Source organism: Mastigoproctus giganteus, chromosome 2 (assembly GCF_048544385.1).
Source record: "Mastigoproctus giganteus isolate SK-2022 chromosome 2, ASM4854438v1, whole genome shotgun sequence".
NCBI lineage: Eukaryota > Metazoa > Arthropoda > Arachnida > Uropygi > Thelyphonidae > Mastigoproctus > Mastigoproctus giganteus.
This window is the reverse complement of record NC_143576.1, coordinates 30,888,148-30,912,908: the sequence shown is the minus strand read 5'-3', so window position 1 is coordinate 30,912,908 and position 24,761 is coordinate 30,888,148. Positions and strand designations below refer to the sequence as shown.

The following is a 24,761-nucleotide window of genomic DNA, read 5'->3' as shown; positions in this document are numbered from 1 at the left end:
TGTTGTGGGAGTGAGTAGTTGGAATAATTCAAGGAAGAATTAGCCAAGCTGTTAGAGCAGATGGATAGATGATATGGGAAGTTCTTTTGTTGATGCTCTGTAAGCTTTCTTTCTAGTATCATTTGCCATTACTAATACAAAGGGTACTAGGAAAGTTTTGCAATATGACGCAACAATGAATCATAGGAAGCTGCTTGTTGCTGCATGTTGAGACATGTTCATACGTGCATAGTAGCCGCCGCGCCAAGTCGATGGGCTCAGTTATTCATTAGTAGTGAGAGCGTAAAGTGCTTGCGATGGCATCGTGGTCACGAAATGAGATAAGGACAGTTTTGCTGTATAATTTCGTGCGTGGTTTAACCATAGACCAGTGCTTAGAAGAAATGACTCTTGCACTAGATGATGATTGTCCACATCGTACAACGATATTCAGGTGGTATAGAGAATTCCAAAGGGGAAATTTCACTCTGGAGGATTCTGAGAGGCCGGGAAGGCCACGAACGTCAGTTACGGAGGAAAACGTTACTGCTGTGAGGAAAATGCTTGACGAAAACAGGCGAGTGACCTACCAACAGATAGAGGATACTTTGGGCCTAAATGCACCAGCAATTCGTTCGATTCTGCAAGATCATTTGCACGTGAAGAAACTTTGTTCTCTCTGGGTGCCGCATCAACTGACTGAAGAGCAGATGACACAACATGTGACCTGGTGCCGGGAGATGTTAAAAAAGTTTGATAAGGGACAATCTCGGTATGTGAACAACATCGTGACAGGTGACGAGACTTGGCTGTACTATTACGATCTGCCGACCAAGGCTCAAAACAAAGTTTGGGTCTTTGATGATGACGACACACCCGTAATTGTCAGAAAATCCCGATCTGTAAAGAAGAAAATGATAGCTGTATTTTTCAAATCGAGTGGAATTGTGGAACATGTCGTTTTGGACACGCAGAAGACAGTCACAGCTAAGTGGTATACTGAACAATGCCTGCCTAAAGTCATTGGATCTATGAAGAACCTGCGGCCAAAGTCAAGAATGGACACCTGGACACCGCGCCAAAGCCTGCACCGAATATTTGACCACGACAGGACTGAAACTTCTGGAGCACCCTCCCTACAGTCCAGACCTTGCTCCCTGCGACTTTGCACTGTTCCCGCATGTGAAAATGAAGCTAAAAGGGAGGCGGTTTTCCAGTGATGAGGACGTTCTACGGGCTTGGGACAACGAGTGTGCTTTACTCCCTTGTGAAACTTGGCAGAACTGGTTTAAAGATTGGTTTCGGAGGATGGAGAGATGTATTGAATGTAGAGGAAATTACTTTGAAAAAATTAAATAAACAAAGCTGTATTGCAAAACTTTCCTAGTACCCTTTGTATTGTTGGTATATCGGAAACACGGTGCCACTCTTTTATTGTGGATGCAGGGATTTTGCGTATTAAGAATTTACAGATAAAGGAACCACTAAATGACAGTGATCATATATGTCGGATGTTCTCAAAAATATAATTACTGTCCACGTAAAGGAATGGCTTTTGTAAAGGCAATTGCAAGTCTTGAACAGTTTGCTTTTCTGTGTTTGTGAGTGATGATGATGGTATGTCGGGCTTGGTGTCCAAGTTTGCAGACGGTGCAGGGGTTGTTGAGGGCACTAGTGACGGTGCACTGCTGCTGCAGCAGGGTCTGAAGGGGTTGGGCGGATGAGCTGGGGGTGGGATTTGGCACTGATGGGTGTAGGGTGCTGCATGTGGGAGACAGTGGCCCTGGAGTGACGTATCGGCTCTGTGGTGCTGCACTAACAGTGGTGGAGAGTGAGAGGGACCTGGAGATGGTTGTGCAAGATGGGCTGCAGGAGTAGCTCATGGTGTCTTGACAGTGATATACGGGAATTTTTCTGGCAGGGATAAGGAGGTGATTATTCCCTTGTATAAGGCAATGGTCAGGCCACACCTTGAGTACTGTATACAGGTCTGGAGGCCTAATTTCGAGAAGGATGTAGAGCTGCTGGAACGAGTACAGAGAAGGGCAACAAGATTAGTGAATGGAACAAAGGGTTGCTCTTACGAAGAAAGGCTTAAGTTTTGCAAATTAGTGTCTGGAGACTAGGCACTGGCGAGGTGATCTGATAGAGGTGTATAAAGCCTTGAATGGTTTGAGTATGCTCAGTGCCGATGGGATTCTTCCTCTTGCTCGCTCAGAATAATCACCTGAGAGGGCATAAATTCAAATTGACAAAAGACAGATGTAGGATAGATGTGCGGAAATTTTCCTTTAGCCAGCAGGTAGTTGGTTGGTGGAACAGACTTCATCCCTTGTTGTGGAAGTTGATAGCCTAAATAAATTTAAGGCTCAGCTGGACAGGTATTTCGAACGAACGGAGGGGTGAAGTGGAAGTGTTTTTTTTTTGGCTGATGCTGCATAAACTTGCTTTCTTGCATCATACACCTCTACTAATGCTAATGCTTTTAAATTCTCTTTGTTGGGTCCAACTGATGCTGTTACCAAATACAAATGGGAAATATTCACGAAAGTAATTGTAGAAGCTGCTAAGCTTTATATACCAACTTAAGAGATGCTGCTCAAAGTCCGGACTCAAATGGATATCAGATGAATTGATAACACTAGTGGAAAAAATAAAAATGCATTGAATAATTATAGATTACCATGAACAATAAAGCTTACAGTAAACTAGTCTGCAATCATGCTAAGGGTTGAATCAATCACTTAGAAAGGGCTTGGTATGGGGGAACCCACCATTTCCCCCCAAGTGTGTGGGGGTAAATGGTGGGTTCCCCCATATCAAGCCTCCCGTCTAAGTTATGGGTTTGCTTTGTCAATTATATACCAGTATGGAACCATAACAAAGGGGGCGTGAATAATTTCACCCTTTCCTCAACAAAACTAAACGACTTCTTTCTTGGAGATGTAAAGCAGCCAATCTCTCCCTTTACTAGTCTATCGACAGCACACAAGAAATTTCATTAACACAAGTTTAACAGCCCACTGACAAAGACATTAATCTTCACTTCAGACCAAACCATTATAACAATGTGAAATGCCAGCTTCAAGAATCTGATCCCCATCCACTCCATAATCACAGCCATTACGCTCAATGCAAGCTCATAGCAGCTAACAATGAACACTCCAGTTTCAACTGAATCATTAAAAAACTGGTTGATGAATTCATGTCAACTCTCCAAACACAAGGAGGGGCAGAGCAGCAATATTCTATCCATTATTTTTCCTTAACATTCTGGCATTGGTGGAGTTAGGATTTTTCACAGATATAATGTTGAACATGCTACAGAAACAAAAATACAAAACCGATCAGCAGAAATTCTACACCAACACCTACCCAGACAGCAAAAATAGTGTACCAAGTAGAATGCCAGTTATACAAGCTGTGCTCAAGAATGAAGGAGCAGATCACTTCAAACACAAATAGGCAGAGAGATATCTCTACATCCTTTGACACTTGTTCAGCAATCCCCTGACTCTCCAGTCAGCACTGCCTCCCAGTCCAATAGGATACCACTGCAAACCACTATCCAACAGGATCGCTCTATGGCAAAGTCAGCAGATCAACGGACATGCTACCACTCGGATTTTGCAAAGTCAGCAGATCAACGGACATGCTACCACTCGGATTTTGCCCAATGACAGCTGAAGTATCCATCAACAGCCCTACACCCATCACAGGGCTTGGCTCAGGAGATCAGTCCAACTAGAAGCCAAGCAAAAGGCCCATCATTTCACCCAGTGGACAAATGACATCACCCCTATGGCACCAATGAGAAGCAGTTTCTCTACATCCTTCATCCCTGACAAGTTTGACAGTATTTAGGACAGATATATATATATAAAAAAAAAAATCCTATTTTTGGTAGACCCTTTGTTTCCTTGTATTTCCAGGTCCCTGAACCAATAGAACTTCAGCAGCAATGCAGGTATAGTCGTACTGAAATGTCAGATTCATTTATAATGTTAATTTCAAGTTTTTCCAAAATAATCCATTTATTTATGCACAGAAATGCCCTTTTCATCATACTTATATAGAAGAAATTTTGTGATTCTCAATTGTGACTTACCATTTTCCTGTTTAATCTATATGCTGAGTAATGGCTTCCAGTACAAAAGGTTGATTTCCTTTGAAAGTTAGTGTTTTAATGGTATTATTTTGACAATCTTATCTGTACTGTTTTATTCAATGGCACATCACAGTTTATATCCGATTTTTAGAATGTCTCTCTAGAAATGCAACTCACAAGGGCTGCAAAAACAAACCGTATTTGAGACTACTCTTTTTTTTTTCCAGGTTAGTATTCTGCATGTTACTTCATGATGTCTCTCAAATGGTCATCAATGACATTTTCATTCACCACTACCATGGCTGCATTAGTCTGACCATCAATAATGGCATAACCTGGTTTTGGTAAATGTCTTCAATGAATGGAGTTAAAGATTCTAAATAACTGAATTTATGATTTATTTTAAAAATGACTGATTTTTGTTATTTAAATCAATTATTACACAACAGCTAATTGCTATTAGTCTCTTACTGAAATTATATGGTAATTAGGCCAGCATGATTTAAACTGCCTACTTAATCCAATACTCTTGCTTACAAAAGAATAAACTTTGCATTCAGAAGTTGCCTTGGTATTTCATAACTTTCAAACACATTTGTTTGAAAATAATGCAACTGGAAGATTAACCCTTTAGCAATTAACTGTATGGTGATGTGATCTGTTTGAAATTAGTGGAATACTTGGATAACTCATTGCCAAGGAAAAGAGTTTGTTCTGCTATGAGCATTATGACCACTGGATTAACTTAACAGTTTAAATTAAACAAACGAAGATAGTGCCAACTTCATATAATTTTATAATCATTATTATTAAAATTATATTAATTAATACAGTGCAACCTCTATATAATGTAGATGTCAGGCAATAACTCTAATACTTCTGTTATAAGCGAAGCGCGTTATAGCTGAAAAAATTTTACCATTTTTTTCCCAGTTATTTTTTAACATAAATTCACTTTACTTAGTAAATAAATATTTTATTTACTAATGTTTTACGAGTGTACAGACTAAAAGACAAAGTATTAAAGGTTATGTCATTCCCTTTACATTCTACTAATACACAATGCTGTTATGGACTTACATTTTATGCATCTGTTCTGAAATAATCATTTAATTTAGTTTTCTGGAACTGACAATAGCGTGTTTTCGGTACACAATTCTTAATAATGGCCAGATGCAATAATTGATGTTCACTATCACTTCATTAATGTTTTCAAGCATTTTGTTAATTTCTGCTGCTTTTTCCTTACACAATCATCCACATTATCTTCTGAGTCACTCCCTATATCACTGACTTTCCATTTGTAAAATGTCTTTCCACCTGTTCACAGAGGCTGCATTTTCTTCCTTGTTGGTAATGTGCAACTTGAGCTTCTGATCTACCCCAAATCCAAGCAGCCAGGTCATCTGCTCCAAGACTGACACTAAATACATTACAAGCAGTCTTTGCTTCTTGTTCTGAAAATGCTGCTAATTCAAAGTTATTATTAGTGATCTCATCTTTTCTGATTCATTTCTTCCAGCAGTTTTCAACTCTCTCACTCAGTAATCCAGTATCATATGCAAACTCTTTCAGTGTTAATGTTTTCAGAAATTCTAGAAATTGAATTTCCGAGGATGAGTCAGGCAGTGTTGTAGCAGTAACAGGGCCTTACAAGTATTTTGGAAAATAAGTGTCATCTCACCAACAGTACAAACTATTCAGCAAAAATATCATTCGTTATCCAAACATCGGAGTTATTTTTATAAATCACAGGTAGAGATTTCATGTTGAAGTGCTAAAAACACTGGGAACTTTTGACTTTTACTGATGCACAATGGCTTTAGTCTGTGATTTCCAGCCTTGTTAGTACAGTAATTTATCTTTGTTATTTTTCATGCCTGTTTTGTTGGGTGCCTTTTTAATAACCAGTGACTTGGAGAGAAGTTCATAGTATGCTGCTGTTTCACCACAGTCATACAACTGTTCCCATCTGTGAATTTGCCACTTTGGATCACATTATGCAGAAATTCAGGAAGTGCTTCCTGCTGCTGTAATGTCACCAAATGCAGATTCACCAACAAAACTAACTTGGGATATTCCATAACAAGCCTTCCATCTCTAAACCCACTCTTCAGAAGTTTTAAATGTGTCATCTCCACCAAGTAGCTTAGAAATTTAAGTGCCCGTGCTTTCAAAATTACCCCCTTTATCAATACTCCACTACATTTCTGTAGAAACCACTTGTATAAGCATAGGTACCATATCACTGTTTTCACAATGTCTAGTTTCCTTTCTTTGGAGAGCTACTTCAGTTTCTATGGAGTCTAACAAATGAATGCAATTTTTCTTCCCTCCTTCTTCCAACTGTTGATCTTCCTTCTGGAATTCCACACTTTTGAAATATACTGCATTTTGTTTTACTGCACTCTTAAATCTTTATATAAGTTTTTTTTTTTTCAACTATATAATTTTTTCTTATGGTGGTCATTACTTCAGTCGTAATTTTGCCAATTTTGCCATGTGTTTATTTTTAATGCCCTAGAATTTACCATGTTTTGAGAAAATAATATCAAAACCAAATTGTCAGGTCTATCATGGTACCAAAGTGAAGCCATATGATTTCTCCATAAATTACTTGTCAGTTTGTGTATATTTTTGCCTGGTTTAGCCCTTCGTAGTTTTTGCTATCCTAAGTGTATCTTCTAGTCAAAAAAAAAAAAAAAAGAGGATATTGTGTGCTGTTGTTTACAAAAATTCACTATGTAACTAATGTAATGCACTAGATGAACGGTAGCCACATTCCCCTCCACAGGTAGCTGTTTTGAATTAGCATTGCACTGTTATACTCCTATTGCTGAGGGAAAAAATTGGGTGTCTATAGTAATTAGTCTCTGACGAGTCCTATTATGTATAAAAATTACTCTGCAACTAAATACATCAAGCAAATATACAACCAATTTTTAGCTAATTTTCCCTCTTGGAAATATGGTAGTAGGATGTAGAGTAGATACAGTATTCACTCTTTCCAGTTTCCAATATGAAATTGCTAGTTCTTTGAACACTGCTTTTTTTCATAATTTGTTTTGGACGACATGATCATATCCACGTTATATCTGAAATCATGGTATGAAGAGGGAGGGTTACAGCAAGGTTGCACTGTATTGAAATAATAATTTCATTCATTAATTATGTCCCAAAAATACAGAATAGTATATGCTTAGTTTCCATATACTTTATGGAAACTAAGCATATATCATTAAATCCATTGTTCCCAGATATGAAGTGGAAAAAATAGTAACCCTAAGCAATACATTTTTTGCTTATAGAAGGAAAACCATAAAAAGGAATATTAGGAACCTTACAATACAATTGGTTAAAGTGCACCAAAAATGATGCATTTTTGGTGCACTTTAACCAATGCAAAAATGCATAAAGTGCATCATCAGCCATGTTATCTGAATGGGTGAAAATTTTAATAATTCTTATATCATAAGCGTAAAAGCAAATTCCTCCATGAGTTCGTACACACACACACACACACACACACACGGCTTACATCTGGTGAGGATGGGCTTGGCACACCCAGGGTCCTGAGCTGGATATCATCATTCTTCTCTTTCTTGGCGATTCCTTTTTACTCTCTCTCTCTCTCTGTCTCTCTCTCTGGGTAACTCGGGAATTTTTTTGGCTGGTGCAGCATAAGCCCCAGGCTTCCTTGCACCATATGGCTAATAACACACACACACACACACACAATGTTTTTCATAGCAAGTGGAATTCCAGGATTGATTCAGGACCTAAAAATTCACCTGATTCTTAACAGTTATGGAGTCTCAAATGGAAACATAATAAAATAAATAAGACTAATCAAGCCTGGACATAGTATGAATAAACATTTTAGGTAAGCCTCTCTTCATCCTTATTTATTTTGTTATTTTTTACTATTGAAAACTCGATAGCCATTTTTTAAAATCCAAATTGCTACAGCTCCAAAACCATTCAGAGACATTTTAATATAAACTTGTTTCATATTTCATGTCCTGAACAACCCTGAAGCTACATCCCACATTAACAATCTGTGTATGTTTCAGACGTAATGCTTAACAATGCAGAGATTAAAGAGTAAACAAGAATAATTTATTTGCTCTGTGAAACTTTTAATATCTAGGAGCAGGCTTGTTATTTCATGAGATTTAGTTTCCCTTTAAGCTGAGTAAAAATTAACAGGTTTAAAAATGAAATATTTGTGAAAAAAATGTAACAATGTGTTATTGTTTTTAAATTTTTATAATAAGCATTACATTTTACTGTACAAGAATTTCATTTATACAAAAACTCCCTACACTTGTTTGATGAATATAAATTCCTATTAGACATAATAACCAAGAAATATTTAGTATTTTTTCTTATTACTGTTGTTCAAATGAAATTATTAATCTTGGACAATAATTGTAACTTACATACTATTTAAATTAATTGTTGTAGAGCATTTTGAATAAAGAAGAAAGTGTCTTTAAGTTTGTTTTTTTAATATTTGAAACTATCATATCATATATGAAATGTACTCATATTAGGAAAGGTAGAGATGACACCTCTTAGTAAGATATATAAGGTTGCACAAGATCAATTATAGGCATTTCCAACAGATTACGAAATTAGTAGAATAGCTTCTACAAGTTTGTACTTTACCAGGGAAAAAATTATATAAATTTTACTCAATTTACAATTTTGATAAATATTTCATTACAACTCCACCTTGGGGCTTCATATATTTCTGCAATTACTCGCAGTAATAGTCAGATACAGAGTTATAATTTTTCTCTAGGACAACTTATTAAGAATGAATGCAATAATTCATGAAATGAAATTTAACTTCAAACAAAAAATTATATTTCATTATCTGCAGTGTCAGTGTAATGAATTCAGTCAGAAAATAATCTTGGTTGCTGAAAATGTGGCAGTCAACACTGTAAACAATGATCTAGTACAGTTGATGAACAGTGGTCATCGTGTTTTTTTTTATATATATATATATATATATATATATATACACACAGTACAGGCATTCCTCTACTTATGTACAAACAACTTACGTACAACTCGTAAATACATACAAAGCTTCTCAAAATTAATAATGCTGTACAGTATATCAAAAATATATAGACAGTTTTGAACCATGTGCACGAAGTACCAAAATCAGCTGCTGTGTATATGATAACACTGCATCAGCTGCTGCTTTTCTATTCCTGATCTGTTAGTTTTTGTTCAGAGTAGAATCAGTGTTTTTCCTGTTACAAAAGATATTATTTCCCTAACATGGCCCCAAAGAGAAAAAGAAGTGAGAGCAGATGGTAAATGCCACTCTATTACAATGGAAATAAAACTACACATTGTAAAATGAGTGGAAAATGGTTAGAAGTAGGCTGATGTAACACGAGTTGGACTTGGATTGCTCTACCGTGAACACAATTTTCCAAGACAAAAAGTGAATTCTTGAACATGTAAAGCATTCTGTAACAATGCAGTCAACAATAATAAGAAAAGAAGTCCAGTGATTGAGGAAATGAAAAAAACTTAAGTATATGGCTGAAAGGTAAGCAACGAAAATGAATGCCTTGTAGCCTACAGCTCATTCAAAAAAAAGCAAAAATTTTTTTTGAAGACAAAGGGTTAAACATGGTGAAAGTGCTGCTGAAGAGACCTTTAATGCAAGTCATGGATGGTTCCAATGCTTCAGGGCAATGAACAAATCTGATACACATTAAATGAGTGGTAAGGCAGCTAGTGCTGATGAGAAAGCTGCCAAACAATATCCAGAGTTCTTGTAGAACATTATTGTTAAGATTACAAGCAGGACAGATCTTTAATGTAGACAAAATTGGCTTGTTTTGGAAAAAAAAAAAAAAAATGCTTGATTGCACATATATTTATGAAGCAGGAAAAGAAAATGCCCAGATACATGGCAGCAAAGGGCTGGCTAACTCAACTGCTGGGGGGAAATGCTGCCAACAACTGCAAACTCATAATACTGTTAGTGTGCCATGCAGAAAATCCAAGAGTTTTCACACACACAAAGGCATTACCAAGGCTTCACTTCCAGTTATCTGGATGTCTAACTCTAATGCCTGGGTTACTCTCAAAATCTTCAAGGAGTGGTTCCACAAACATTTCATACCACAGGTAGAAAAGTACTGTGCTGAAAACAATCTACCAAGATCCTGTTATTACTGGACAATGCCCTTGGCTATTCACCTCACCTGGTTGGCACACGATAGCCTTAGATGCTGATGCGCCATTAAACGTCCAATAACCAACCAACCTCACCTGGATGATTTTCATTCTAATGTTAAGGTGGTGTATGCCTCCCAATACCACCTCCCTCTTACATCCAATGATCAGGAGTTATTGCTACATTCAAGGCTTATTGCACACAAAGAGCTTTTAAGGAAGCCTTAACAGCAACGGAAGGAGAGGGTGGAATGACCGTAAAAGCAGTTTTGGAAGAAAAAAAAAAAGAGGGAGAGCAGGAGGCCACTGAAGTGGAAGAAGTTGTTGAAAAAATATCACCTGCAAGCAGCCAGCTGAAGTTTTTTCTTTAATAGATAAAGCATTATCATCTTTAAAGATTCTAACATTGAGTGGTTCACCAAAGTGGCAGCAGGTGTAAACAGTGCCATTTCCATCTAAAAACTAATCTACAAAAAGAAGAAGAAAACCTGTGCAGGTTAAAATCCAGTTTTTCAAGAAAGTGGATGTGAACATATGGCATCCACAGGTGGTACCATGACCAGTCAATCTGCTCCCAGATCACCAGAATCAGTGATCAACACCAAAAATAATGTGAGCAAATTAAACTCTTGTTTATTTTTGTTCTTGTATATTGTATCTTGTTTATATGCTATACAGTACTGTTTACAGGTATTAGAATAAATTACTTTTGAATAAATACTGTATACTATACATTATTATTCATTGTGTGTTTTTTCCGCCTCATTCAACTCTATTACAAATCATAAAACGCTGTAAACAATACTGTGCATGTGGTCTGGTGAAGTTTGGGGGTTATAACTGGGGGATTGTAATTGTATATCATAATATAATCCTTATATTATGATATACAATTACAATCTCAGTGAGTTGTGTTGTACTGTACATGTATTTAGCATTTACAAGACTGAAGTTGGACTTACATACAAAACAGACTTGATAAAAAAAAAAAAAAAAAAACAATTAAGTACGTAAGTCAAGGAGTGCCTGTATATATATATATATTGGGTCAGTTTTTGTCCATTTGATCCTACGTTTTTAGTTATTGGGTCAATATTCAAATTCAAACAAATTTTTATCTGTACATTTAACAATCCTTATATTATGATATATAATTTGTACAAATTACATACATATATGAACTGTCATAATCTTATCGAGATCTATAAAATAAACAGACTATTTTTGTAAAAAAATTAAGTGACTTTCTCAAGTGAACCAACGAAGTGTTCTGGCATGTCACAGGCCACTGCTCTAGTAAATGGCAAATATTAACCAATGGAATAAAAAAAAAACGGTATTTCATTTGTTACCTAAATCTATGATAGTTGCTGTAAGAATGAACAATTACAATTAGATGTTTGGGGTTTCACTGCAATAAACATATTTTATTATTTCAATCCATAATCGTAACTAATTTTGCTGATGCCAAAATATATATAACATAATTTCTAAATATAATCTGGGTATTTTAACTACAATGAGGGACTCAGGAGCTTCATATGAACCATTTATTATTGTCCCCTGTAAATGGAGATGTATTACTGCTGAGCAGTAATACATCCCCCTCTATCTGCAGAGAGGGCTCTCTCTCTTGCACACGTTTGTGAATGCAGCCACCATATTTTCCACTTAAAATTTTCCTATTCAGTTAGGCCTTCAAATACAGTTGCATGTGTTTAAGATCTTCCACAGTTCAGACTGAGCTGCTGAATTACCTAGAGCCAGCTACCTACTGGATCTCTCTCAGTGGCAGTTGGGCTCTTCTAGAAGATCCATCCAGACAGCAATCCCAACACAGGTTATTATAGTTCATATATGTTATTATCACACAGGTTATTATAGTTCATATATGTTATTATCACACAAGTTATTATAGTTCTTCTCAAGCAGTTTCCGAACTTGATAATAATACTGGACCAATCCGATTGTCATACAGGTCCTGGAACCTTCCACAGATTAATTTGATAAAAGTAAAAGAAAATTTCAAGGGACTTACATGGTATGCTTACAGTTCTTGTTTTGAGAAAATAAATAAATAAATAAAATAAATTAACTTTAGTTTCAGATGTCTTTTAAATGAAAAAAAAAAAAAGTCATTGGTAAGGGTCATGTATATGCAGGGTTTTTATTATCTTCCTGCATCTTAACATGACAAACTATTTTTTACTATCACTGGTTCTTTTATGTTTAATTTGTTCAAGTAGGTACCACTGTGGGACAGTGCTATATTTGATTTTAATTTTATAAAAATAAAATAAAAATAAATAATCTGTGAAAAGGGTATTTTATCCCTTCCCTATAGATTTAACTGGTTTTCATAATAACAATCAGGCTGATATTATAGTTATTTATTATTTGTTTTTTTTATTAAAATCTCCCCCATTTGGATGTTTGATTTAATGTTTTCTTAAATTTAAAATATTAAAACAATACATTAGTCAAAAAAACAATAATAAATAAATAAAACAAATAGACAAAATTACACAACTGCTGCAAATATGAGGATCAAACATAATAGGGAATAAGAGATTTAGCTCAGAAGAAATGAACGTGAAAATTTCTTAAAAGTTAGCATTGTTTTTTGTGAGTTTTATGGCACATCAGCATCTTAAGTCATATTGTATCTGTATAGGTGTGTGTGCGCGCGCGCACTCGGGCCAATTTTCATGTGCAGGCTAAAAGCCTATAATAACTCACAAAAGAAACACTATTCCCTTGCCTGAGATCACTTTATTACAGCATTAACTGAAGAGGCCTTCAAGAATTTATCCAATCTCCAAATGGTTGCATAACAATTGACAAAATGATTGTCACCGAGAACTTAGTTTAATGTATTCATGCAAATTTTAATGCAAAAGTAATATAAATATTTAACACTTCCTTTGCTTATACTGTATATTTTTTTTATCTGGTTTTATTATTCATATATAAAGTGTTTAATTTTTAAGCAACTTGTTTGTTTATCTCTGTTGGCTAGGGATGCTTAGTAAACATTAGAGAAGTCTCACCTAGCCACAAAGGAAAGTTAGGAACTAATTTTTTTTGTCCCCAAATTTTACTTAAATATAAGATTGTCTATGACATCATCCAACTGCCCAGGGTTGATAGATAATACTGAAAATTAAGAGAATCAAAACTTGCATAGGTGGAGAATCAAATCTCCATCTATGCTATGCCATGCCATTCCATTTAGAACTACATTAATTTTATTTTATTTTAATTAATTAATATATTTGCATTGTAACTTTCATTTTACTTACTCTTATTTTACTGAGAACCATAACCCGGCTCTGTGCTTTATCTACTTTCATGAATGTTATCGTAAGTGATAGAATTTTGATTATAGTTAGTATGTTGTTCAGATCTCTTGATCAGATTACCAACTCCTTTTCTCTGCAACTAATGTACACCCTTAAACTTTGACTACTCTTAATTCCATAGTTCCAAATACTAATTGTATCTGGAACTATGGAATGTGTGCCATTGAATATCATGTGATATAAGGGAGTTCATTTTTGTTTTTGTTTTTTTTAAAAGCATTTCTGCTGGTAGTCCCATTTGTTCCTTACACACAGTTTTCAATACATATATTATGTTTGGTAGCTTTATCAGAGTTATGTGTTCTTTATAACATAATCTCTCACTAAAGTGGCTAAATTATTTCAGGTCCTTGACTGCTCAGCAGTTTTGATTGAACTGTAATCAATCATAACTATCAATTTGATAATAAATTGATCTTATACAGTATTTTCTGTAAAATATAAAGCTATCAAAACTGCTCTCCAGTATTAATATTTTCTGTTATTTATCTCTGTCCTGAGGTGGTTGTGGGTAACACAATGCTTATGACTGCTGTCCCTCCACACTGCATGGAAATGGCATGCGAATTTTAATTATGGCTTTTTATATACAATGGCCTCCATAGCCGAGTGGTCAGGAGCAGGAGTGCAATAGCACACGCTCTTTGAGTAGACCTGGGTTCAAGCCCCTGACTGCTGAATACGGTCGATCTGCCAACCCGCACTGGACCAGCATGGCAAATTATGGTCCATTTCCCTCAGCATGAATTGTTGAGGAGGCTTCCATCCTGCAGTGGGTTGATAATGGCTGCACTTTACTTTTTTATATAATGTGACTGACTTAATCAGGTTTAGGAAAGGACTGAATAGTTTTCTTCCAAAAGCTTGGGTTTTTTATTCACCAAAACGAACTACTGAACACATGTAAATATCCCATACCGATACCTCAAAGGCATTTAGCTGCCTAAATCTTAACGACCTGCCATTATGTATACTAGCACATCCAAATTATGCTACTATATATTTTTCAATAATTTCCATTTTCCACCAATAAACAACAACTGATATTTAAGTTTATTTCTTTTCTGTCTCAATAGAACTCTGCTTCTAATGAGAATGAAGGTAGGTATTTCTTATTTATTCAACTAGAGTTGAAGCATTCTTATGAAAAATAAACAAAACTGAGAGATTAATATTTATTTACTGATAAAACAAACAGTAATAAATGATCAGCTCTAAAGTTAAAAAAAAAAAAAAAAAAAGAAGAGAATTTATTAATTGTTATGGCACTGCACAATGTTTTATAGTAAACATAATAGAGGAAAATTTTTGCCTGCAAATACACTGTACTTAAACCGAATCTGCACAACTGTCTTAATTTACGGCCTAATTGCCAGTAAAATTTTGTTTATGTAATTCACATTATACACATATGAACATATTTAGTTGTTCTCTGTTAGAGGGAATGGAAAGCATACTTTATTATGCCAAATAGGGATTAGGTGAAAAGGAATTCACCTCCATTACCAGGCAAATTAAAACTGGCACCTTTTCTTGAAATTGATATTTTACAGAGACAGCTGGTGTTCACTCGACTTTTTGTTATTGTTTTATGATTTATATAGTACATTAGATATACTATATAAATCATTTTACATTCATGTACTATAATTATATAGTACGTGGATGTAGCATCTACATCCATACTGCATGAACAACTTCTACATACTGCATTGTATGTAGAAGTGGTTCATGGACTGATATTCATATCATTTCGGCTGAAAAATCTGCAATAATTCACAGAACACCTACTCCCTCCACCTGAAATCAGCTAGCTACCGCTTCAGTTGAATGCACTTTTAGAATTCCTCCAACCTCACAGGATTCAAACACGTACCTCTCCAAACAAATGACAAAATCTCTTAAAACATTTGATCCTAAAGCAATTTATAACACTACCGTTGTGGTGCTGGGTTACGTTTCTGGCAAAAAAAAAAATTAGTTTAATTCTTAATATGGCCCTTGGACCCAAAAAAAAAAAAAAAAAAAAACAAACCCTGCAAATGCATGCTTTAATGGATTGAGATGCATGCAAATACTGAATCAACAATTAAGAAGAATTAAAAAAAAAAAAAAGTGCCACACTAAACCTAAGACAATTCAAACTGTTCTGTATGTTATGCTCAATATTTTGATGCAGTATACTTAAGTTCATCTAAGCAATTACTTTTTATTATATTACCAATACCTCAAGGTATTGGAACAAGTTAAAGGAATTCAAGCAAAACAAAGCTAAAGTTTTACTTTAAAAAAAAAAAAAAAAAATCCATATGCTACCTTCATAACCTAGTTAGAATTAGGAGTATGAGCTGATCAAACAATTTTAAGTGGCAAGTGAAAATTGTATTACATATAAATATTTTCTTCTATTATTCCACTTACTGATGTCTGATACAATATAAATTTAATATTAACATATGTACACCCAGTACCAGGAATGTACATTTTATGTGAATAAAAAAAGGCCAGTTTAGCTTTTAACAAATTAACACAATTAGCTACAAATTAGCTAATACGTTTACAGAACTGATGAAACCATTTGAACATTTGTACAATAAAAATTGTGTAATGAGAAAAAAAAAAAAGTGACTTGTTTTACCTGTTTATACTGGTATGAAATATAAAAATATTCCACTTTCTTTTACACATAAATTGAAATTAGTTTTACAATTTCAGAATATTCATCTTTCAGTATCTGACTGCCACTGATCCCCTCCAACTCCTTAACAGCAATATATCTATTCATTTATAAAATAATACCTAAAGTATAATTTATAGTGCAAATAATACTATTCATCTGAGTCTAAATTTACACAGAGTGATAACGTTCTTAAACTCTAGTCGTAGTTAAAATAATTGAAATTATATACATAAAAGTAAAAATATTTGCTAAATTTAACTTTCTTTTTTATAAATTTTAACACACTGGTGATTTCTTTTTATCATAAAAAAAGTAGATTAAAATATTAAATTATTTTACAGATGAAAGATTAAAAAGGATTTTTTTTTTCTTATTCAGCCATTCTAAATTAGTTTGTGGCAACCATCTTAATGAGAATTGTTATGCAATAATATCAGTGTGTGAAATATATAATGCCAAATTTTATAGCAGTTTAATTTCATACTAAATTAATTTTTTAAAAAGGCTGAAAATACTAAACCATTTTTTGATTAGAAAAATATTAATATGCAGAAAATACAACTATCTGTTCTTTTTAAATCTAGATCCAAATTGTTTTTTTATCTAAACCAAATTTGATATTTGCATTTATATAATTCATCTCTTAAGGTAGTTCTGCTTGTTTTTATGTGGCTTATAGCAAATTCCAGAAACTAGACACAAAAAAAAAAAGTAAAATCACACTTAAATTGTGATTCTTATCAGATAAAACATTCCTACAACTCCCTAAAACACTTTTCTTCTCATTGATTTATATTCTTTAATTTCTATTACATGAGGGGTACAAAATAAGATTGTACATAAAAATTCCCCCTTTTAAAGGTTTTCAAGTAATTATAAAAGAAAGTACTATACAAAGAAAAGATCTTGTGAATACCCTCCACATTTTCAGTGCATACTCTGACTTCGCAGTCCTTATTCTCTGAGAGTGTGTGTGTGTGTGTACATGAAAATTTATAAGATAGAAAGGAAAGAAACTATTTCATCTTTTGTCAGATAATACTGAAATCTATACAGGATGCTTCATGTATTCACTGCTCTTTCTTGGTCTTCATTTCCAGTATCGTATTCTTTTGTTTCAAATTCTTCAGTCACAGGTTGTTGGCCTCTAATATATACAGGAGGGGAATGCCCTAAAACAACTTCTTTTGTTATACTTACACTAATAATATCTGACCCTGGAATTTCAAACATTGGTTCTAGTAAGATAGTTTCCTGAAAAATAAATGACATAAATTAATAATTGCACCATGAATGCAATTGGTTTTATTATTAAATCACATAGCAATTAACACTGAATATTTACAATAGTCAAACATTCTTTGTTAATATCCAACTACGTACGAGAGAATCAGCAATGTAAATGAAAATAAAATTATTTTAATTAGTTTTTTTAATACACAGGAGTCTAAGGACAATGGTGAAAGCAAGAATAAACAATATGATAAATAAACACACTACACCATGTTGTTTCATAATATAGATTAATTTAATAAATTTAACTTAATGATAGATTAAGTATCCATATATTTGAATCTCTGCTGATAGATTAAGCATCTATACATTTGAAGTCTCTGCCGCCTCCTCCTCCTCCTGCAATAAAATATTAATAAATAAATGATCTTAGGTACAAAGGTACATGCAGATACCATGACTCTACAAAACCTTTCATGGCGCTATGCCAAGTGTAGACAGGTTTGGATGTGAAGGAATTATCATTTTCATCTTTTTTCACAAAAAGCAAAGAACATTATGAAAAGGCTGAAGAGAAATTAATCTAAATTATGAAGCAAAACAATGTAATGTTTAGCTGTTAAATTAAAATCTTTCCACAAGCATTATATTTAGTGTTGTGTTATTTGGCTTTGTAAAAATTTTCAGGAGTGGCATTTATGTCAGTGTATTCACAGTTTCAGAACTTAAATTCATTCAATGTGCATTTACTTTAGCTTATGCATCATGTCAGATGGGATTTCAAAACAATTAACAATTCTGTTAACGCAAATATCTTATTTAAAAGAAATTAATCAAAATGCAGTTTCAATCCAAATAAAGCATCATTTGCACTAGTCAACGTAGTTCTCAACTGCATATTCAGATTCAAGTGATACCGCACAATACAATAAAATCTTGTGAATCACCATAATGTTGTTATAAACTCCATTAATCCTATGTGTGGCTATCCTAGAGAATAAACAGACATTTTTTTTAAAAATTAACCAATGCATATGGTCCAAATCGGGCATATTCAAAGCAACAGCTTCAGGATTAATTAGAGCTATAAAATATTAAAATAAAAAGTAGTAGTGGTATGACTGTTTAATGACATAACAGCAACTTAGGCCAAAATGTGCCTATTGCTATATCACAATTTATGTACTCATCTGGCATCAAAGGAGTTCATTTATGCATATTCTCTTAAGGAAGGCAAATAGTTCATCCAGATTTGTACTATTTCCAATAATGTAGGCAAGCAATGAAGGTTCTTGCAATTATAACAGACAGTGGAAAATAATTTTTCTGATATGAGAATAGTATGTAGAGTGTACAAGTGCATTTGACAGTTACCAATAATGAACAATGCATGCATAGAAGTTTGTTTACCCATGAAAATAAGCATTATGGGTAGGGTTTTGCCCACAACTTCTTGCAAGTTCTTCCAATCTGTTTTGTATGAAGCTAGAATTCCATAACTGTGGTTCCTGTTTCAGATTTGGAGCAACTGGTTAGCATTAGTAGAGGCATATGATGAAAGAAAGCAGCATCAGCCAAAAAAAAAAAAAAAAACCCACTTCCATTTCACCCCTCCGTTCGTTTGAAATACCTGTCCAGCTGAGCCTTAAATTTATTTAGGCTATCAACTTCCACAACAAGGGATGAAAGTCTGGTCCACCAACCAAATACCCACTGGCTAAAGGCAAATTTCTGCACATCTATCCTACATCTGTCTTTCCTCAATCTGAATTTATGCCCTCTCAGGTGATTATTCTGAGCAAGAGAAAGAATCCCATCGGCATTCAGCATGTTCAAACCATTCAAGGCTTTATACACCTCTATCAGATCACCTCGCCAGTGCCTAGTCTCCAGACACTGTAATTTGCAAAACTTAAGCCTTTCTTCGTAAGAGCAACCCTTTGTTCCATTCACTAATCTTGTTGCCCTTCTCTGTACTCGTTCCAACAGCTCTACATCCTTCTTGAAATGAGGCCTCCAGACCTGTATACAGTACTCAAGGTGTAGTGGCCTGACCATTGCCTTATACAAGGGAATAATCACCTCCTTATCCCTGCTAGAAAAATTCCTCTATATCTTTGACAAGACACCATGAGCTATTCTTGCAGCGTCTGCATTGTGCAGAGAACTTCATATCTGCCTGCACAATTACCACCAGGTCCGTTTCATTCTCTACCACTGTCAGTGTAGTACCACAGAGTTGGGGGCACCTCCATAGCCAGGTGGGCAGGAGCAGCAGTGCGTAGCACATGCTTCTTGATTAGACCAGGGTTCGAGCCTGTGAGCTACCAAATATGGAGGATGCGGAAAGGTCAGGGAATGACCACCGCATATCCCGGAGCAATATGGCCTTAGTTGCTAATGCTCCTAAAAACCAAATAACAACAACAAACAAACAACCCTGCCAACCTTTGTATCATCTGCACACTTGGACATTAAGCTTGATATACCATCATCAATATCATTTATAAATACAGAAAACAATAATGGACCCAACACTGAACCCTGAGGGATTCCACTAATAACATTAGTCCACGATGAGCAGTGTCCATTGATTACCACTCTCTGTCTTCTCCCCCTCAACCATCCCTTTATCCATAGCAGCAATTTGCCTCCAATGCCACACTGCTCCAATTTGTGCAGCAGTCTTCCATGTGCAACAGTATCAAAAGCCTTTCTAAGGTCCAAATATATAATATCAAAGTTATTCCCTGCATCCAGTTCTTTTGTGACTGCATCATAGTATCCAATCAAATTGGTCAGGCAAGACTTTCCCTTAACAAAACCATGCTGTGTCCGAGCTATAACTGAAGTCTTGTCTAGATGATCCTGCAGTGCTTCTTTATTAAGTGCCTCCATTAATTTTCCTGGAACAGAAGTTAAACTAACAGGTCTATAATTACTTGTGTCAGCCTTTGATCCTCCTTTGTGAATTGGGGTCACATTTGCATATCTCCAGTCTATGGGTACCTCCCCTGAGTCCAAAGAAGCTCTCATAATTATGGCTAAGGGTTTGCTTACTTCCTTTGCTGCCTCCTTTAATATAACTGGATAGATCCCATCCACCCCAAGTGCCTTTTTTATGTTTATCCTCAACAATTTCTCCTCCACTTTGCTCTCAGTTATTACAAAATCACTTCGCTCCCTGTTAGAGTTTGATAAACTTCTGACACTCCCCTCATTGAATGACTCCTCATGTGTGAATGTAGATGCAAAATACTCATTCAGTTTATCAGCTACCTGAGCATGATCATCAATAGTCAACTCATCAATGTTAAGTGGTCCAATCTGATTCATCCCTTTCCTTCTAGAGTTTACATAAGTAAAGAACTCTTTGCTGTTTTTCTTTGCATCCTTTGCCAAAGATTTCTCGTAATCTGCCTTCGCCTGCCTAACCTCCTTTGTGACTTGATTACAGACCACTTTATACCTGCCGTAGGCTTCTGTGTCACCTGATACTTTAAATGCATCCCATACATTTTTCTTCTCTGCCACGAGCCTCATTAATTCATCTGACATCCATTGAGGCCTAAACTTTGAACAGTATTTCTTAGCTGGAATGAAAAGCCTAGTAGTCTCCAAAATTAAGTCTCTGAAGGCTTCCCATTTAGAATTCAATGTTGGTAACAACATCAGTTGATCCCACTGTACAGAATTTAAAAATTGTCTGAGACCACTGTAGTCACCTTTACGAAAGCAAAAGCCCTTCCCTTTAGCCTTTATGGTAGTTATCTTTTAGTGCCTTTTATCTTTTGCAGATAAAGGATCCACCCAGTGGTTCCTATATCTGCAAATTTTTAATGAATGAATAATCACTGATTATTACTCCCTCTGGTTGCCTCTCGAACATGTTGCTGTAGAAAACAGTCATCCAATAAATCCACAAAAGTCTTGCTAGTGTGCGAGTGACCAACCCACAAGTTCCTATCAATATCTGGAAAGTTAAAATCTCCCATTATAAGACATTCTGATTTACTAACCCACTATTTCTCTGCACAATTGCTCATTATACTCATCAGATTCATTAGGCCTATAACACACACCTACTCTCATTTTTCTTTTGCCAGTTCTTATTTCACACCAAACAGACTCAACACTGCATTGTCCACCAATATAAATTGGTTTTTTTTTTTTTTTTTTTTGATTTGGTAGTTGTTGGCGCATCGGCTTCTGTGGCCATATTGCACCTCCCAAGGTTTTTGCAGTACTTTGATCCAAGCCCGAGGCGGGAATCGAACCCGCGACCTTTGGGTTGCCGGGCAGGTACTTTACCCACTCGGCTAGCCCGGTCGGCCAATATAAATTGGATGTACTTCCTTAGATTTTTTTTGTGTTTCTTAACTAACAGCATAACCCCCTCCTCCCTTCCTGTCCTGTCTATCCTTCCTGTACACACTGTATTACTCAAATTCCAATTCTGCACTGCTTACATCTGTGTGACACCACATCTCTGATATCCTAACCATATCTCCCTTTTGATGTCTTGACTAGCACTTCAAGCTCATCAAATTTATTAACTATACTCCTAGCATTGGTGTACATGCAAGTATACATGCACCTGTTTCTATTTTTAGTTACCCTAACACAGCCCACGTATTTATTTGTTTCACTGACTCCCAGCAGTCCTGGATATTTCCATTATCTTACTTTCAAGGCTGCTGCTCATTCTAATAGAAGCAGTATAAGAATCACTTTTGCCCCTTCCTGCGGCCACTGTTAACCTTTTAGTCTGTGTATACCAACAAGCTAGCAATTTTCTGACCCACCTAACACTGCCTCGATGGCACAGCAAATATTTTTACACCCTTTCTATTTAAGTGTACCCCATCCCTATAGAAGCAGTCTCTCCTCTCAACAAGCACAGACCAGGCTGAAAAAAAATTCTATCCCTTGAGCCTTGCACAATCTCTCCAGGGCCAAATTGATCAACAAGGCTCTCATGATATACTCGCTCCTATCCTGTCTGGGCAGAATTGCAGACACTTTCACATTCAACCCTAACTTGTGACTTTTTTTCAACATTGACCTGTACTTGTTGAGTAAATCTGCAGATCTCTTACTCTTAATGTCATTGGTTGTAGAGCAGATATCATCTTTTAAGAGCACAAAAGGTGATCTTAAAAGATGATATCTGCTCTACAACGTCATCAACCTTTGCCCCTGACAGACATACCCTGGTCATGTTCAACCTATCCTTCTTGCATAGTATATTTCCCTGACAATAGAGTCACCAACAATAACTACTTCCTTTGGGACCAGTGCATTCTGCCTTGGAGATTGCCTCTGTTTTGCCTGATGCACAAGAGTGAGCTCTGTCGTTGTTGAGCTGGGCCGCTGAAAGCTTGATGGGCCCCTCATATTAATTTCTTCGAGGACATTTACCCTACACCTCAAGCTCTCATAGATGCCCATCAGAATGGTTAGTTGGCACCTAATTTGTTGACACTCTAGACACCTAGCACACACACAAAAGCATCCTCTTTGGCTAGATCATGTCCTGTTTTAAAAAGGTCGGCAAACACTTCACATTTCGCACATTTTTTGAGCCTGTGAAGTGTTGGAGAATTGGCCCGTTCGTTTCTCCTCCAGTCATAAAGCTCTTCCTAGCCTGTGATATTTGCTCTGCAGCTCTAGTCTGGGTCGTGATTTCTGTTTAAATATAATTTAATTAACAATGAATTTTAATAAGATTAATATTATTTTTGATTAATTGATAATACTATAATAAGCTAAAAATTTCTAATACAGTGCTTCGTATTATGCTTAATACGACTTAATAAACCATTTAAAATTTGAAAACAAATGTGCAAGCCATTATCTTAAGTTTACTGTATTCTTTACATTTGGCACATAAAAATGCATAACCATCATTTACAGTCAAAAACTACATTAATTAAAAAAAAAAAAAAGTTCAGAAAAAAGCCTATAATGGTTAAATATTTAGATAAATACAAAATATAAGTTTAGCAAAATAATTAGCGTACTTAAAACTATTCCATTAATACAATTCACAATGTAAAATAAACAAAAAATTTAAATTATTGCAAACTCTCCAAATTTCACCAGCTTGCAAATGCTAGCCAATATAGCATCTTACTATGATGCTAGTCATAACTTCCAAAGGTATGACCTAGACTGTAACAAGATATGGAAAGCTTTGTTCTGGAAACAAAACAAGGGTTACACCAATTCAAACCTCCATTAAGCAAAGTGGTCACAATGCATCAAGTTCTACCATCACCTCACCACACAAAGGAACAGCCATTCCTCAGTGTAGTGCAGATGCCACAACTAGAACCCTGCTTATGTTGTTTCACATCTATATAGTCACCTCCAGCATAGTATTTTTAACCATTGTACATTGGGAGAGCAGAGGTATACTCATAGTACTGCCAATCTTAAAACTGTTCTTCACAAAATGCAATATTTTTGGTAAACCGCAATTATACCATTTATTTTAATAAAAATAAAATACTGTCCTCACTAAAAGACTCGGCAGTTTTATACTGTATTTGCAGCCATGAATGAGTAAGCTTCTGAGTAAACTGTACTAAAGATTGCAGCATGAAAATTGCCTTGAACTATTATTTAGATTACAACATCTGATTTTTTTTAAATAACTATCACTATGCAAAACATTTTATTTTTACAATGCTCAGGGTGTTATTGATTAGTATATAATTATTAATTTGAAATATTCATAAATAGCTGCACTGTAGGCATAGAAAAAAACTAAGGACCATCAGAGTCTGGCATAACCACAAAAAGATTAAAAAAGTTGCTTACCATAATAGCTCTCAAGCCCCTTGCACCTGTTTTTCTTTCCATTGCTAAGTGAGCAATAGACTGTAAAGCTTCAGCAGTAAATGTTAACTGAACCTATTAAAGTGACGAAATATCAGTTTATCTAATATAGCAGTCTTGAGATGATTTATCTTTGAGATGATTGATGGCAACTAATCATCTCAAAGATAAAAAATTAAAATAATTTTTAACATACATAGTCATAGTAAGAAACAGTAAAAATGACAGATAATTTCAGTACTAAAACTTTTCCATATCAAATTTTAATGCATATATAACTGTATTAATGAACTGTTAATGTAATTATATTTAATTAATATATACAGTAGAACCTCACTAATTGATC

The 24,761-nt window shown here is 35.2% G+C and overlaps 2 protein-coding genes across 2 annotated transcripts in view; one reads left to right on the top strand and one right to left on the bottom strand.

Moving 5' to 3' along the window:
• Positions 1-4,331, top strand: part of LOC150089251 (acetylcholine receptor subunit alpha-1-A-like) — a 152,788-nt gene extending 148,457 nt beyond the window's left edge. Inside the window, exon 7 of the mRNA XM_090390405.1 lies at positions 4,315-4,331. The gene's annotated coding sequence lies outside the window, so the exon portion shown is untranslated. The remainder of the gene's footprint in view (positions 1-4,314) is intronic.
• A 12,921-nt stretch (positions 4,332-17,252) lies between these two features.
• Positions 17,253-24,761, bottom strand: part of ClpX (Caseinolytic protease chaperone subunit) — a 187,148-nt gene continuing 179,639 nt past the window's right edge. Inside the window, exons 11-12 of the mRNA XM_090390403.1 lie at positions 24,398-24,490; positions 17,253-17,593 (exon numbers count right to left, since the gene is read on the bottom strand). Coding sequence (XP_090246529.1) covers positions 17,402-17,593; positions 24,398-24,490 — 285 coding nt within the window. The 3' untranslated portion in view covers positions 17,253-17,401. The remainder of the gene's footprint in view (positions 17,594-24,397; positions 24,491-24,761) is intronic.